This window comes from Acomys minous, assembly GCF_964271855.1.
Source record: "Acomys minous genome assembly, chromosome: 16".
Lineage (NCBI taxonomy): Eukaryota > Metazoa > Chordata > Mammalia > Rodentia > Muridae > Acomys > Acomys minous.
Window position 1 is genome coordinate 59,968,036 of NC_140498.1, and position 16,107 is coordinate 59,984,142.

Consider the following 16,107-nt stretch of genomic DNA (forward strand, 5'->3'; position numbering starts at 1 on the left):
AGGAGGAGGAGACGACGACAACGACGACGGAGTGAGAGTAATTTAAGCAACAGCTTTGTTTCTGCTGAGAACTACCGAATAATCCTTAGCCCACTTTCCAGGCTTCTCTGATAACTAAAGTCACCCAAGCTCTGGTTACGATCTGGAATGAGCAAAGCAAGCGGAAATTTGAGCCGCAGCGCCCCCTGGTGCTCACCTAGCTTATCTACGCAAACAGATCGCGGAGAGAAACAGTTTGCTGCCGGGATCTTAGAGTTTGCATTTTAAACTTTAGAATTACCTCCCATGCCAGACAACTCCAGCACTTCAGAGCCTGAGGCAAGAGGACTAGGGAGTTCCAGGCCAGCCTGAGCTACAAAGCACACAAAAACACCCTTCGCCTCCCTCTACCAGTTCCTTCAGCACTGAACCCACGAATGTCATGATCTTTCTCTCCTGAGTTGCGGCACTCAGAACAATCCAATTAAAATCCCAGGGGCTCGTGTTTTCAACCATTCTGGGAAATGTCTTTAGAGTCCCTCTGATGAACTGAAATTCAAGAGGGTCCTCCTTGCTCTGTCTGCAACTCTGCACGGTTCATATGCGCAGACAGAACTCAAGAAAAGGAAACATCACTCCGCTAGGGGGCACTGTGCTCGGCTTCCGGCCCAGGCTACTCTCATACTTGGAGCACCCTTCTTAGCCTCCCTGCTCTGCACCCTTCCTTCCATGGTGTCCAGTTGCCTGTAAGTTCCCACTTAGTTCTCAAGACTCTGCCGCCTCCTCCGTTCATCTTATTCTACACCCACGGACAGAACCCAGGCCTTCCAGTAATGCTAGGCAAGCTCTATGGCTCCGGTGCGCTCATCTCCGGTCAACACTTCGCTGTCTGACTCAGCATGTGGCATCCTGCCATGGCTTTGCCTTTGCATCACCACCTCCAAATGTAACAGTTTGAGGTGCCTCCCATCGCCGTAGCCTCTTTGCCTGCAACACCTGCCTGGTTGTATCCCCAGAAAAGAACCGTTCTGTGCTATTCACAGTGAAACACAACTGCTGTCAAATACTATGGGCTAAATTATATCTATTCCCCAGAGTTAGACGCTCATCTCCTGCCCCTTAGCATCTTAAGATGAATATATTTAGAAACAAGGTCTTTTTAAAGATAATTAAGTTCTTTTTTTTTTTTTAATGAGGCCACAGGGTGGGCTCTAATCCAGTATGTGATGCTGTAAGATGTGGAAATTGGGACACCTGCAAGAGGCAACTTATGTGAGGACACAGGGCTGGAGATGTGGCTCAGCAGCCGGAAGAGTGCTTGCCTAGCAGGCATGAAGAACTGTGTTCATCCCCAGCACTTCATAAACTGCACAGTGGTGCTTGGCTGCAACCCCAACACAGGGAGGGAGAGACAGGAGAAGCAGGAGTTCAGTCTTCCTTGACTGTTTAACAAGGACAGTCTGGGACTACAGGATACACTTTCTTTAAACAAAAGATAGCTACTTAACAAACCAACCGAGCCAACACCTCGGGCGAAGTCCAAGCCTGCAGAGCTGTGGAATAATAAATTCCTGTTAAGCCATGCAGCATGAAGTACATGCATTTATTTATTTTGGGATGTGTGTGTGGGTGTGTGCACTCATGTGTGTTCACGTGAGCCCATGCATGTATGTGGGCTCCCACTGAAGCCAGGAGAAAGCACTAAATCCCCCAAAGCTGGAGTTAACAGAGTTGTGAGCCACTCAATATGGGTGTTGGGAACCAAACTCTAGTCCTCTGTAAGAGCAGCAAGCACTCTTAACCTCTGAGGCACCCAGGCTCTGGGAATAGTTTTTACGTTGGCCCTAACGAACAAATATACCTCCACTGATAACTACGATAAGCCCTGCAATTAGGATCTAAGGGCAGCATCTTGGGACTAGGCGGGCCCGGTGTTTGAGTTTGCTATGTGTTTGGAATGCTGGCTGATTGCTGGCATGCTGGCTGCAAGCTCGACTTGTAGTTCCTGGAAGCTTGCAGGGGGAGAGTCAGGATTGAGGCCTAGCCTGCCCGCTTCTATTTCTGGGGCTGGAGAGATGCTAAAAGCACTGGAAGCTTTTAGAGGACCCAGGTTTGACTCCTAGCATCTACATGGCATCTCACAACCATCTGTAACTCTGGTTCCTGAGGACCCTGCAGCCTATTCTGGCCTCTGCAGGCACTGCATACATAGGGTACCAGACATACATGCAAGCAAAACACCCGTACACATAAAATAAAAAGATTTTTTTTTCCTTAATTCTAACCAAACAGCCTAAAGCATTTGAGTAAAAATGGGGTGCCAGCCCTACCATCCCTAGATCTGCACCTCTCTGCTGACTCCTCTGCAATTTGTCTACTAAAGTTGGGCCCTGGGTTTTGAATGGGGGACCCAGCGGGGGGGGGGGGCTTATAAACTTCAAGCCAACGTTGAAAGTACAGTCCAGGCTCTCAGCCTTCATGGTAGCTAAAGATACTGCTGCGGCCAGGGAAAGGTTCAGGCAGGATAGCAAAGTATTGGGGGTGGGGGTCTGCAGCATGGGTCTGGCTCAATATCGCTCCCTCTGGGAAGAAAATGAGGTAAGCCCTGATGGAAAGACAGAAAGGAAGAATTTATTTCTCTGGAACAGGAGGAGAGGGCAGAGGCAAGGGGCTGAGTCAAGGCAGGGCCATGTCTTCCAGCTTCTGATCCAGTGTCTTGAGGTCATCGAGGAAGCGGGTTGGAGTAAGGATGTGGGAAGAGCCTGGGCAGAAGGGGAAGGTTAGGGGGGTAGAGGTGCTTCCTGGGAGTCTGCTCCCCTCGGCTCTTGTCCTGGCTGGGGAGAACAAGTTCCTGCCCCTCTGTAGACCAGGGCCCTGTCTCCTCAATGATTCAGGAGTTCAGAAGCTTAGGATCATGGGTGCCCAGCCCCAGGTGATTACCGGGAACTCAAACCCCAGCTCCTTCAGACCCCAGACTCCTGCCCCCCCCCCAGCCTAAAACGTTCAGAGTCTAATCCTAGGCCTTTGGGGACTCTGAGGTCAGCTCCAGCCTCTCACAAACCAGAGTTCAGCCCCAGAACCCAAAGGATCTCAAAATCCAACCCTAGATTTCAACAGAGTCCAGAGTCCAGCACAGGACCCAAAGAGACTCCAGAGTCCAGCCCCCAGCTTTTAGGGACCCAGAATCTAACCACAGGCTCCAAGGAAGCCCAAGTCCATCCCCAAGTCTTAAGGATCCCCACATCTTAGGCCTTTGGGGACATCAAGCCTAACTGCAGATTCCAAGGGACCCCCAAGTTCAGTCCTGGACCCCAAGAGTCCCCAGAGTCATGCTCCCAGAGACCCCAGTTCTTGGTACTCACCTATAAGCACCTCCCACTTGCCTTCAGTGGCCCTGGTCACCTCATAGGCAGCCCTCATTTCAGACATGGCCACACCACCCATAATGCACACGATGAGCCTGGGCCCAGCCCGAGTCTCTATGCCAGCTTTGTTCTTATGCCAGTGGCCAAAGCGAGCACTGCTGGGGTGATGGGTAGAGGTCAGTTCAGCCTAGCTGCTCCCAGCCCCCAACCCAGGCCTCTCCCGGGCCCTCACCTGACAGCTGCCTGTGAGCTGGACACAGGGGCAGGGTCAGACACGAAGGGCCACAGCTTCCGGTCCAGCCGGTCCTCCACCACATCCTGAGTGACCAGACAGGAAGAATTAAAGGACCTTAGCCAGTGATGCCCAGAAACTGAAATGGCCACCGGCCACAGTACCACTGCCTACACCTCCTTGCCTCTTGGGGCCCAGGAATCCAAGGTGCAAAGTCGCTGGGCCCCCAAGCAGGAGGTACCAGGGCATTCCAAGGACTGGTAAGAACAGAACCCCTGAAACATTACTAATTGATATTGAAGCTTTGGGGGTGTCAGGGAGGGCAGATGCCAGCATCAAAGTAGCTTCTGGGAGACCAGGATACAGATTAGAGGAAAACACAGGGTGTAGAGAAAGCAACAGCCTCTAGCAAGGAGTTCCTGTGATGCCCCAGTTTCTCGGGTGCAGTTTAGTGTGTCCCTTCCCTGCAGAGCAGACAGGGTACCAGGGGTATGCTGATAATGAGGGATTTTCCACTAAGCCCCAAGGCTTAGCACTGAGAGCCCAGGTGGGCGGGAGAGAGGGCTTAGTTGCTAATGGGATCAGTAGAAAGGAACAGGGCCCCCCCTCCAACTTATGTACCTCCATCACATCCTTGATGACTGGGGACCAGCGAGACAGCTGGTAGGTGGGCTCCAGGCGCTCTCTCCGCTCCAGTCGGCTAGAGGTCCCTGAGCCCTACACAGGGGCCGGGTGGGGACAGAACGGGGTTGGGAAGGGAAGGAGGCCCGTCACAGAGAGGAGGGGCTATGAGGCCACACAGAAAGAGAGACGTGGAGGAGAAAGAGAGACAGAGACAGGGGGAAGCGGCGGCTAAAAGAGACGGAAGAGATGGAGAAACAAAGGCAGAGAGGCAAAGAGACTAAGAGAGATATAGACAGTCAGAGACAGAGACAGAGGTAGAGACAGAGACACACACAAAGAAAGATAAGATACAGACAGAGAGACAGGCAGAGACAGACAGAGCTGGGAGATAAGAGGCGGAAAGACACACAGACATAGAGATACAGAGACGGGCAGAGGGGCAGGGAGACGGAGGGATAGGGATGGGAAGGGAGACAGCAGAAACAGAAGTGGGAGGAGAGAAACAGAACAAAGAAAAAGAAGGAAGATGGAGGTGAGGGTCAGGTGAAGGTACAGAAACAGCAAGTGGCCAGGGGCGGGGCAGGGGCGGAGGCTCACATCTACATCCCAGGTACTCAGGACGGTGACGCAAGGGGATGGCCACGGATTTGAGGCCAGTCTGAGTCATGGAGTGGGTTTAAGACCAGCCTTGGCTGCTGCAGAGTAAGTTCAAAGCCAGCCTGAGCCACAAAGTGAAACTTGTCTCAAAAATAATGTGTGAGGGCGACAAGACCAGGGAGGGGCAACGGACATCCCCACAGGCCCACAGGGGGGTGCGTGATCAGACAAAGCTGGACACACAGGTCGGGAGAGGCAGACGACAGAGCGGAGCACAGGAAGCCACCATGTGTACTGGGTGGGGTGAGAAGTCTAGTGAGGCCTCCAAAGCCCCTAGTTTGACCCTGTCTCTCCCGTTAATGGTGACTCACTCTCCCACTTGCCCCTGAAGACTCAGGCCTGCACACCCACATTGTACTAGCATCTAGGGGCCCCATAGGGGCCATCATGTTAAGAGAATTAGAGAAGGCCTTGGTGTTCTTGGTCCCCAAAATGCCACGCCATGCTTGTACACACAGGCTGGGCATACACCATCCCTGATCCTGTAAGGGCCAAGCTCCACGGCTCATCAGCTCCCCACATACCGTGGAGTTGGTGACAGTGCCCCCCAGCTGCTCCAGGTTCCGGATGAGGTTGCTGTAGGCCTGCACATTGGCATGCTGGATCAACTTGGCCAGGTTTTCCTCACTGACACCTGGGGTACAGCAACAGGGTTAATGAGAAGCGACTGCCTTGCGGGCTCCTGTGTGAAGAGATTTGGCCTTCCATTTTGTTTGGGGGGGGGTGTGTTGTTTTGTTTTGTTTTGTTCTTTCTTTGTTTTGTTTTGTGTTTCGAGACAGGGTTTCTCTGTGTAGCTCTGACTGCCCTGGACTCACTTTGTAGACCAGGCTGGCCTCGAACTCACAAAGAATCCGCCTGCCTCTGCCCACTAGAGTGCCGGGATTACAGGTGTGTGCCACCAATCCTAAAGGGATATCCTTACAGCTAGGATGCCTCCAAGACCTAGGGGCTTCTGGTGCTTAGAGAAAAGGGCATCGCAGACAGCTATCTCTGTAGATATCTCTAGGATTAGGAACGGGTACATCTGAATGACAGACCGGAAAAGGTAGAGTGCGGGTTCTTGCAGAATTAGTTGAGGGGAGCTAGAGGTGGTTGAGTGGGTCAGAGCACTTGCTGCACAAGCATGAGAGCCTGAGATCACATCCATAGCGCCCATCTCAAAAGCAGAACATGGCTAGATGTGCCTGAGAGCAGTGCTGTGGGAGAAACAGGAAGATCCCTGGGGATGTCTAGACCCCAGCCTAGGTCAGGTTCAGGGAAGAGACCTGTTGCCAAAACTTCAGAGGCTTGGTGCCTGACCTGACTAGGAGCAGTGAGGAATGAAGAAAAAGACATTGAAGAAATGATAGACTTGTCCGGGCGTGGTCGCGCACACCTGTAACCCTAGCACTCAGGAGGCAGAGGCAGGCGGATCTCTGTGAGTTCAAGGCCAGCCTGGTCTACAAGTGAGTCTAGGACAACCAAGGCTACACAGAGAAACCTTGTCTCAAAAAAAAAAAAAAAAAAAGAAAGAAAGAAAGAAAGAAAGAAAAAGAAATGATAGACTGGGCTGGAGAGATGGCTCAGCGGTTAAGAACACTGTCTGCTCTTCGAGAGGTCCTGAGTTCAATCCCCAGAAACTGCAACGGTGACTCACAACCATGCCCTCTATTGCCCTCTTCTGACATGCAAACAGAACACTCATATATATAAAATAAATAAATAAAATCTTTAAAAAAAAAATAAGACACGTGCAGAAAAGCTGGGGTCTAATAGCCTGTGCACACTCTGACGGAGTGGCAGTTCCTAGTTTTTGCCCACAGTAGTCAATTGTTTGTAAACACTTACCTTGCCTTTGGATCAGAGGAAGGTCTTGACATTCCAAGCCTGACCCAAGAAGTCCCTGCCACCTCATGAACCTGAGGCACTGGGTCCTTGTCATGGCTGTGCCCATGTCAACAATATCCATACAGGACTTCCCCAGCTCCCCACGCCCTGTCTCAAGAGGGTACTGATATTCTGCAGGACACCCAGTGTCATACTCTGGTCTTCCCACATGCTTGCAAAAAGACCTGAGTTCAAATCCCAAGCACCCGGTACTTACAGGTACCTGTAACCCAGTGCTTCAGGGATGGGGACAGGATCGTCACAGGCTTACTAGACTCCAGCCTAACATAACATCCAGGGAGAGACCATGTCTCAAAGGAATAGGAGTGGGAGTGATAGAGCGAGGCACCCCATGACTTGGTCTGGTCTCCCACATGTGCATAGAGCACATAGAGCTACACGACACAGACATGCCCAGAATCAGCTGAGGGAACGCCAACTGTATAGGAGCCACGAGCCACAGGTGTGGAGTCTTTTCTTGGCCAACCTTTCTAAAAGGAAAGTGTGTGTGTGTGTGTGTGTGTGTGTGTGTGTGTGTGTGTGTGTGTGTGTGTGTGTCACCTTTTTTATTCTCTCAGTAGCTTGGAGCCTACCAATTCAACTAGACTGGCTAAACAGCAAGCTCTTGGGATCCTCCTGTCTCTACCTTCCAAGACCCAGGATTACAGGTGGGCATCACATGGGCTGGAAAGATGGCTCAGCAGTTAATAACACTGGCTGTCTTTGCAGAAGATCCAAGTTCAGTTCCCAGGACCTACATGGTGATTCACAGCTAGCTATAACTCCAGTTTCAGGGGATCTGACACCCTCCTCTGGGTTCCACAGGTACTAGGCACACATATGGTACACAAACATACACGTAGGCAAAGCACTGATACATATAAAATAAAATAATTTGTTTTGTTTTGTTTTGTTTTTCAAGGCAAGGTTTCTCCACGTAGTCCCACCTGTCCTAGGAGTTGCTCTATAGAACAGGCTGGCCTCCAACTCTGAGATCCGCCTGTCTTTTCCTCCAGGGTACTGAGATTAAAGGTATATACCACCACTACCCAGCTAGATAAATAAATCTAAATAATAATATTAATTAATAATTAGAACAGGTTGGCCTGTGGGCATGCCTGTGAAGTATTTTCTTCATTTCATTAGTTGAGGTGAAAAGACCTGCCTACTATGAGTGGCAACATTCCCCAGATCCTAAACTGTGTGAGAGTAGCCAAATAAGCCAGACAGTGATGGCGCACGCCTTTAATCCTAGCACTTGAGAGGCAGAGGCAGGTGGATCTCTGTGAGCTCAAGGCCAGCCTGGTCTACAGAGGGGAGTTCCAGGACAGCCAGGGCTCTGTTACACAAACTGTCTGGGGGGGAGGGGGAACAGAGCCGATGGCTGCTCTCTGCTCAGCTGTGGTTATGACCTTTAGGCTCCTGCCACCCTGACCTCCACTCAGTGATTACTATAACCTGGAACTGTGAGTCAGATAAATCCTCTCTCTTAAGTTGCTTTGTTGAGCTATTTTACCACAGCGACAGGAGACAAAGCTACGGCAGCCAGCACACTAGGTGATGAGGGCCTTGTAGCTGGGATGTTTCTAGGGCCTGAGTCCGCCCCTGGCTGGGCCCCTCACCCACCATTCCGCAGAAGGATGTAGAGCAACAGAACCCGGATCTTGTCATAGGGTGGCACTGAAGCATCCAGCAGCACTGGGACAATCAACTTCATGGCGTCCTTGATCTTCTCCCCCTCTGCATCAGAGCCCATGGCCAGGTCCTGCCGGAAGCCAGGGGACCGGGAGGGGAGGTGGGGGAGGGGGAGGGGGGAGGGGGAGGGGGTGGGGAAGGGAGGAGGAGGGCACAGCATAGGCAAATCAGGGGCTTTGATAAGGTGTTCCCACGCTGTCTCATCCTAGAAACTGAAGCTCGGCTAACTGAGCACAGGCCAAGCCCTCCCCATAATCTCCAGCTCTCACTTAGGTCATGTCTCTAGGCACAACTCAGCCACCTCTCTAAGACCCTCACCAGAGCCCACACCTCCTCCCAAAACCCAGCCCCTCCACAAGTTTGACCCTCTATCTGAGGCCCTGCCCTCCTCTAAGTTCTCCCTGCCAGAGGGCCCCAACCCTTGTGTGAGTGTGTACACACACACACACACATACACACACACACACACACACACACACATTTTGTTTTTGTGGGGTTTTTTGTTTATCCGAGACAGGGTTTCTCTGTGTAGCCTTGGCTGTCCTGGACTCACTTTGTAGGACCAGGCTGGCCTCGAACTCACAGTATCCACCTGCCTCTGCCTCCCCAGTGCTGGGATTAAAGGAGTGAGCCACCACGGCCGGCTTCCCATGTTTTGTCCCATGAAGGGCCCTGACCATCTCTTTCAGGCTTCGCTGCTCCCCAAGTTCTACCTCCTGGGAAGCCCCACGCCTCACTAGGTTCTGCCTCCTGGAGGGACTCCCCCCACCCCCACCCCCGTCTGAGACCCCACCCCTCCCTAAGTGCTGCCTTCTCAAGCTTCCAAAGGTCCTGCCCTTCCCAAAGGCCCGGCTCTACCTGCTCCACACCGCATAGCTTCTCCACCGAGCCCTTGAAACGTTTCATGCAGTCGTCTGCTAAGTGCAGGTGCGTGGAATACTGCAGGGTGGGAACTGGGTTAGGAGAGACAATCCAGTCAGAAACCGGACTGAATCCAGGTGGGGTCGACTGCCCAAGCTTTACCTTATTCAGCTCCTTCTGATACTGAGGCATCTTCTTCAGGATGTGGGACAGGTCTTTGATGTTGGCCTAACATGGGGGGTAGAAGGCGGAGAGGGTAGGGGTGAGGCCAGGCCCCGCCCTATACCAGGGAAAGTTCCACCCTGGCCTAAGGGCACAAGCTGAGGTCCTGCCCCACCGTGGAGCTCTACCTTGTCCGTGGTCAGCCGCTTGCTCTCACAGAATGTCTTCAGGAGCTCCGTGACCTTCCTAGCCATGAGCAAGGGCAGGGGGAAGGGAAAGGATGCTGAGACAGTTGGGGTGGGGGGAGGCCTCTTACTGCCAGCTGATGGGGACCCCTAGATGCATGTGCCGGTCCCAAGCCGTGGGGGTTGCACTAGGGTGAAGGGTGGCTAGAGGCAGGCCAAGGGTGCCCCTGAAGGATGTAACGTCTAGAGGGACAGTCACGAGGGATCCAGCCCCCGGGGCCACGCCCTCACTTGGAAACATCCGCTATGTGCATGTGCCGAAGTTCCACCCACAGGTCGTCATCTTCATCCAGGAGCACAGCCTTCTCCCGGGATTCACTCAGTCCTGTGGTCTCATACCTAGAGAAGCAGGCCAGATCAGAAGGCGGGAGGTTTACGCTGGCTAAGGAAGGCACGGAAGGCAGGCTCCTGGGTCTGCCTACCTGTACGTGTCCTGTTCAATGTCCAGAAGGTCATACGCCATGGCTTGGAATGTGAGCTCATGTAATAGTGGGGACACGGGGTCTGCTGCCCGGTCCATTATAAGCAGCTGTGAGCGTGTCTTCTCTGGGCCCTTAGGCAAGGAGAGAGAGGAATGAAAACACTGATTGGGACCCTACCAAGCCCCCTTGGCACCTCCCCAGAATCCCTCCCCTGGTCCCCCACCCCCCCACCCCCGCCTCACCTCGCCCAGACTGGGAGTGTCTGCCTTGAAGGCATTCAGCTTGGCCAGGACAGCATGAGCCAGCTGGGCTGTGTCTTCTGGACCCCTGGAGGTGATGCAGTCAAACACAGGGGCATCAGGACGTGGGGGCCGGAAGGACTGCGCACAGATTGGGAACACCAAGGTAGGGGTGAGGGTGGGAGTGAGGGGACTGAGTTAAAGACTGGACACTGGGAGCTGGGGAGGTGGCCACGTCAGTAAAATGACAAGTCATATAAGCATGAGGGCCAAGTTCAATCCCCCAGAACCCACGTTTCAAAGGTGTGCTTAAGTTTCCATCGCTGGGGAGGTGGAGACAGGCGATCCTTGGGGCCTGGACGGCTAGTCTACCAAGTATAGAAGTCTTGGCTAGGTAGGAACCTTGTCTCAAAAAGACAGCTAAGTGGTTAAAGGCTCAAACTGCTCTTCAGGAAGACCTGAGCTCAGCTCCCAGCACCCATATCCAGAGGCTCACGGCTCACGGCCATCTACAACTCTACTTCCAGGGGATTTGAACCTCTCTTTAGGACTACTTGAGAACCTTCGCTTGCACATACACACAAACTGGTTTTTTTTTTTTAATCTTAAAAAAATAATAGGGCCGGGCGTGGTGGTGTACGCCTTTAATCCCAGCACTCAGGAGGCAGAGGCAGGCGGATCACTGTGAGTTCGAGGCCAGCCTGGTCTACAAAGTGAGTCCAGGACAGTCAAGGCCACACAGAGAAACCCTGTCTGGAAAAACCAAAAAAAAAAAAAAAAAAAAAAAAATAATAATAATAATAATAATAATAAAGGTGGATGGTGACTGAGGAAGATGTCTGAGGTTGGACTCTGACCTCCATGCATACACACACGTGTACACACATGAACACATGCATACACACAAGGGGGAAACGGATGTAGAATGGGAGTGAAGGTAACAAGGTAGCATCGGGGTTGGGGGCTGGAGATGGGTTCCTACTTGCGGTAACGAATAGATGGGTATTCCTGGAGGGTGGCACATAGTGTGGCTATCTGCTGGGCCAATGCGTCAAGCTGCCGCGCCCGCTCCCCTGCTCGGAATGGGCAGTAAAGGTTGTAGGTGCTATGTGGGGCATCCAGAGAGAACACCTGGGGGGGGGGGAACAGAAGTGTCACAACCACCGCTATAGGGGATACCAACCCAACCTCCAGCTGCCGTCCCTGCATCTCCCAGGGGCCTTTGCTATCTTCTGGAACCTGTCCTGCCCTCCTAGAAGCAGGCTAGGGTAGCCCCCACTGATGCTGAAAGGGAACTGAGATGGCTCCTTGCTCCCTCACACTATGGGGAACGAGACAGTTCTGCCCTATACTCCACGCTGCCTGCTGGCAATGCACAGAGGGCCAGCACTCCAGGCAGGGGACTGTTAACTGTTCACTCCCTGTCAGTGCTGTCTGTCCTGGAAGGGAGCTTGGACTACTTGGTTAAGGACGGGTCACCCCTTTCCCCACCACAAGCTGGAGCTGTACCTGGGCCTCATAGGGGAGGAAGGCAAGGTGGATCTCTTTCAGTGTCTTCACAACCTTTGCCAGGCGAGAACGGCCCAGTTCGCTGAACAAGGGCTCAGGGCACGCTGCAGTTGGCGGGGAAGGACCATCAGAGCAATGTCACCGTACTCCCCACCTCATCACAGCACCCAACACCCTGGTTCTCCTTACTCACTGTCAGTGAAGAAGACATGGGCCGCTTTGTAGGTGAAGGTTGGTGTCCCCCGGAAGTCTGCAATCAAGGCCTGAACAGACTAGGGAGTACAGATCACTGTTGGAGCCAGACCCTGCACCCCAGATCTACCTTTTGCAGGAGCCCCCCACCCCAACTGATGCTCATCCCCCACTATGTGACTGTGGGAGGGACTCACATATACACATACATTGACACATGCATTCTGACATGTACACTCAGGTACACATATACACACGTACATTTTGACATGTAAATGCACAAATGCCTGAATTCTCATGTGCATACACATATACACACACAAATTATGACCCATACATACACATACATGCACAAACACCTGCATTCTGATGTGCATACATTGACACGAGCATGCATGCACAACATGCATCCTGAAGCCCGTATGCACATATACTGGCATATGCATACACATGCATGTGCGTTGTGACATGTGTGTACGCATGCATCACGTGAGCACACATACATTATGACATGTGCGTGCACGTTCAGATACAACCGGCACGTACACCGTGTGAGCACACACAAACCCACGCACGCCCAGGCCCACTCCTGTCAGCACCTTCTCTGTGGGGCTCAGCAAATAAATGGCCTCCAAGCTGGGAATGGGTTCTCGCCGTTTGTTAATGTCTTCCACGACTAAAGGCAACAGAGGAAGAGACACACATGGGTGGCACAGAAGAAAAGACAGGGGAGTCTTAGGTTTGGGGAACTGGACCCATGGCGGGGTATTTTAAAGGGCTGTACTACTCCCATAGGTTCCTAAATAGAAACATATACCTGAGAGTCCCCCACTTTAAAAGCTGCAGTCGGGGTTTGGCCCAGCCAGACTTTTGGTGTCTATCTACTCTTGAGAACCCAGAGTCCACCCAAGCTTTTTAAAAAGACACCTATAGGGGCTACACAGTCATTGCTTCGTTTGTTTTTGAGACAGGGTCTCATGTAGCCCGGGTGACCTTGTACTTGCTAGCTGACTAACTTTAAACTTTGGATCCTCCTGCTTCTACGCCACCCACCCCCCACCCCTGAGTGCTGAGGTTGTACACATTTGCCAACATGCCCATTTTATAGGGTGCTGGGGTTGAGCTCAGGGCTTTGCTCACGTTAGGCAATTACTCTGCCAACGCAGTTACACTCTCAGCCCGGGAGGTTTGAGTTGGTTACAGCCAAATGATGCTCTCCCGTTAGGGGGTGGGAGTCAGGAGGTCCTACGTGGAACCCCATGGACTTCCTTGTTCAGAGGATGCCCTTGGTCACATGCTCTGGGCTACGTAGGGAGAAGTCCGTGCCGACCCAATCTGAGGGGAGTCCCACACTCAAGAGCTACATCCAGAGGAACCGCGTTCAAGGCGGGGGTGGGGGGGGGGCGGTGTCTCACACTCAGGTTCAGTCTAGGGGACACGGGGAGCAGGCATCCACTCACTGGTGATGCCCTCCGCCAGGATGTCTGACATTTTACAACAGGATGACAAGATCCGCATGCTTGGGTGATCCATGATGAGCACCTGTCCAGATGGACGGACACACAGACACATGGACAGGTAAGCCATGCAAAAGAAAAGAAAAGAAAAGAAAAGGGCTGTAGCTGGTCCCAGGAGGATCAGAGGCAATGGGGCACCCAGGGGCCCCTCACGTTTCGGGGTCTCAGCACAGATCTGGGTAAAAGGCTGCCTCTGGGTACCCAGGCACTCTGCCTCAGCCCTTACCTTCCACTCGCCTTCCTTTTTCACACTCCGGATGACTCCACTTAGAATTTCTACAGGGAAGGGAGAAGCGGGGAGAAGAGGGCTTGGGAAACTTGTTCTCTGGGCTGGAACCTCAACCTGGATCCTGAGTGGCCACACCAGGCATTATCCCCAATTTACAGGTGGCCAAATTGAGGTTCTGTGAGGTCAGGTAACTTAGCCTCGTGTCCACACAGTACAATGCTCAGAGTACAGGTACATCTTAGAGAGCAGAATAACCGGGAATGAGGGCCTCCTGGTGTCCCTTTAGACTAGAATGCTTGGTTCCCAGATCTAAGTGTTCCTATTAACCTCCAAGCCTGGTTCCCCCATCTCCCACCAACCCTTGTGTGGTGGAAGTTCCTTTTTAACCCCTTTTCCACCAAACCTGTTCTGCCCTAAGGAAGGAGTAGGGGAAAGGAGGAAAAAGAGTGGCCTTGCCCAGAGCCTGGCCAGTGCGCGCCCGTGTGTCAAGTCCACTCTTATCAGGACGGAAGAAGCAGCTGAGGCCGGAACTACTGGAGGTGGGGGAGGGGCGTCTCCAAACCCTCTTCTCCCCACCAAGAACCTGAGCCTGCCAGGAGAAGCCGATCCTTGCAAGGATCTCTTAGGCATGATGCAAAAAGGGAAAGCTGTCCCTTCGTCACCTCCATGGGGCAGGTGCATATGAACCCCTGAGGGCTCATATATTTCTTGGACCTACTGACAGGGGCACTGTAGGGCACCACCGCACTCCACCACCCGACCCCACCCCGGGGTCTAGCTCCTGAACTTTCCGGGTTCAGACACTCGACAACCTGTTGCGGGGGCAGGCCCAGAGGTCTAGACTCAAGACTGCGCCTCTCTCTTATCACTTCGTTGAGTCCTCTCCGTCCCAACTTTGTTCCGCCAGCTGCACTAGAGGGGCAGGTTGGCCCAGCTGGGCCCAAGTCCCCCGCCCGTCCCCTCAAGAGTCAGGTGCTCTCCCCACCGTCAGGATCCTGGGATGCCAGAATCCATGCACCTCCCCTCTCCAGAGGTCCTCAGCCCCCCCAAAGGAGAGCCAAGGAAACACCAGAGCCCCGCCCCGGAGTGACACTCACTTTCCCCCACTACCGCCTTCAGCCCGGAGGGCGCCATCTTCCCCCAAAGAGTACTGCCGCTTCCGGGTCGGTCCCAAGGTGGAGGAGTGGCCTTACGCGTCATCCACGTGGGCCCCACCCCACGGGCTCCGGCCACGCCCCCTGCGCACCTGGTCCGCCCTGCAGCGGTCCAGTTTGTTCCATTCCGTGGCAGGCGCACTGACAGGGACTCAGATGGACAATCCCCCAGTCTGTGCGCACTCTCGAGGAATCCTTCATGAGAGTCAAGTGCTCCCTCGCTCACTCACATTGGGATCAGTTTGCTCAGCGTGATGGCAGAGTGTTAAAAACACCCATCTCCCCCGGATACCAGAACCACCCTGTCCAGAAGTTACTCTGTCCCACTCAAAGGACAGCGAGACTTTCTAGATCTGCAACTGTTACAACTGCCTTTTGTAATCCAAAGACTATTAGCACAAGCTTGAGCAACATTTGGTAGACTCTGGAGGCTTGGAGACCCCACCGTGTGCTAGGCACCTTTTCCTTTTCCTTTTTTTTTTCTTTCTTTTCTTTTTTTCTTTTTTAATCTTTTTTTATTATGTATACAGTGTTCTGCCTGCATGCCAGAAGAGGGGCACCAGATCACATTATAGATGGTTGTGAGCCACCATGTGGATGCTGGGAATTGAATTCAGGACTCTTAACCTCTGAGGCATCTCTGGCTAGGCACTTTTTCTATCCACCTACCTCCGCCTCGAGAGTGCTGGGATTAAAGGCACGCGCCGCCGCCACCCCACCCCACCCCACCCTCACCCCCACCCCCACCCGGGCTGCTAGCACCTTTTCTATGAAGTTTGCTCTCAGTCTTAACATTCTGTGAGAGCGCCGCGCTAAAACAGAAACACCGCCTGTGTTCAGGGATTATGAAAGTGTATCTGTGCCTGTTCATGAAGGAATCCTTCTCAATCTCTTTCATTAGTATATATTAATTGCACGCGATACTGTGTTTCACTATGACATTTTCATATATGCAAATAATGTTTGCTGATCATGTTCACTGTCATCTCCTTCTTGTGCCCATTCTGGATGATCCTTTTCCCTTCCTAACTAGTCCCCCTTCTATTTACATAGCTGGCTCGACCTCTCTCTCTCTCTCCCATTCTTGTGTGTGTGTGTGTGTGTGTGTGTGAGAGAGAGAGAGAGAGAGAGAGAGAGAGAGAGAGAGAGAGAGAGAGA

The 16,107-nt window shown here is 52.8% G+C and overlaps 1 protein-coding gene across 3 annotated transcripts; it reads right to left on the minus strand.

The window, feature by feature from the left end:
* Nucleotides 1-2,588: 2,588 nt before the first annotated feature.
* Nucleotides 2,589-15,017, minus strand: STXBP2 (syntaxin binding protein 2). Of its 3 annotated transcripts, none has more exons than XM_084763187.1 (19): nucleotides 14,893-15,016; nucleotides 13,793-13,842; nucleotides 13,510-13,591; nucleotides 12,649-12,725; nucleotides 12,051-12,129; nucleotides 11,858-11,961; nucleotides 11,331-11,479; nucleotides 10,352-10,436; nucleotides 10,110-10,240; nucleotides 9,919-10,026; nucleotides 9,631-9,688; nucleotides 9,443-9,508; nucleotides 9,278-9,358; nucleotides 8,351-8,489; nucleotides 5,382-5,491; nucleotides 4,198-4,293; nucleotides 3,577-3,662; nucleotides 3,342-3,499; nucleotides 2,589-2,741 (listed from the first exon to the last, which is right to left on the minus strand). In XM_084763187.1, exons 1-19 carry the CDS (start codon nucleotides 14,993-14,995, stop codon nucleotides 2,656-2,658), a joined length of 1,848 nt encoding a protein of 615 aa, XP_084619313.1. In that variant the 5' UTR covers nucleotides 14,996-15,016; the 3' UTR covers nucleotides 2,589-2,655. The 3 variants fall into 3 exon arrangements, with proteins under 3 accessions (XP_084619313.1, XP_084619312.1, XP_084619314.1); XM_084763186.1 differs by having other exon boundaries at nucleotides 3,342-3,502; XM_084763188.1 differs by lacking the exons at nucleotides 2,589-2,741; nucleotides 3,342-3,499; nucleotides 3,577-3,662; nucleotides 4,198-4,293 and adding an exon at nucleotides 4,320-4,581 and having other exon boundaries at nucleotides 14,893-15,017.
* Between the last annotated feature and the right edge of the window lie 1,090 nt (nucleotides 15,018-16,107).

Coding starts and splice junctions, on each gene's coding strand:
- STXBP2 (XM_084763186.1), bottom strand. CDS start 14,995: ATGACGCGTAAGGCCACTCCTCCACCTTGGGACCGACCCGGAAGCGGC. Junction 11,962..12,050: donor CCATGTCTTCTTCACTGACA/GTGAGTAAGGAG, acceptor CGCCAACTGCAG/CGTGCCCTGAGCCCTTGTTC. Junction 9,509..9,630: donor AGCGGCTGACCACGGACAAG/GTAGAGCTCCAC, acceptor CCCCCATGTTAG/GCCAACATCAAAGACCTGTC.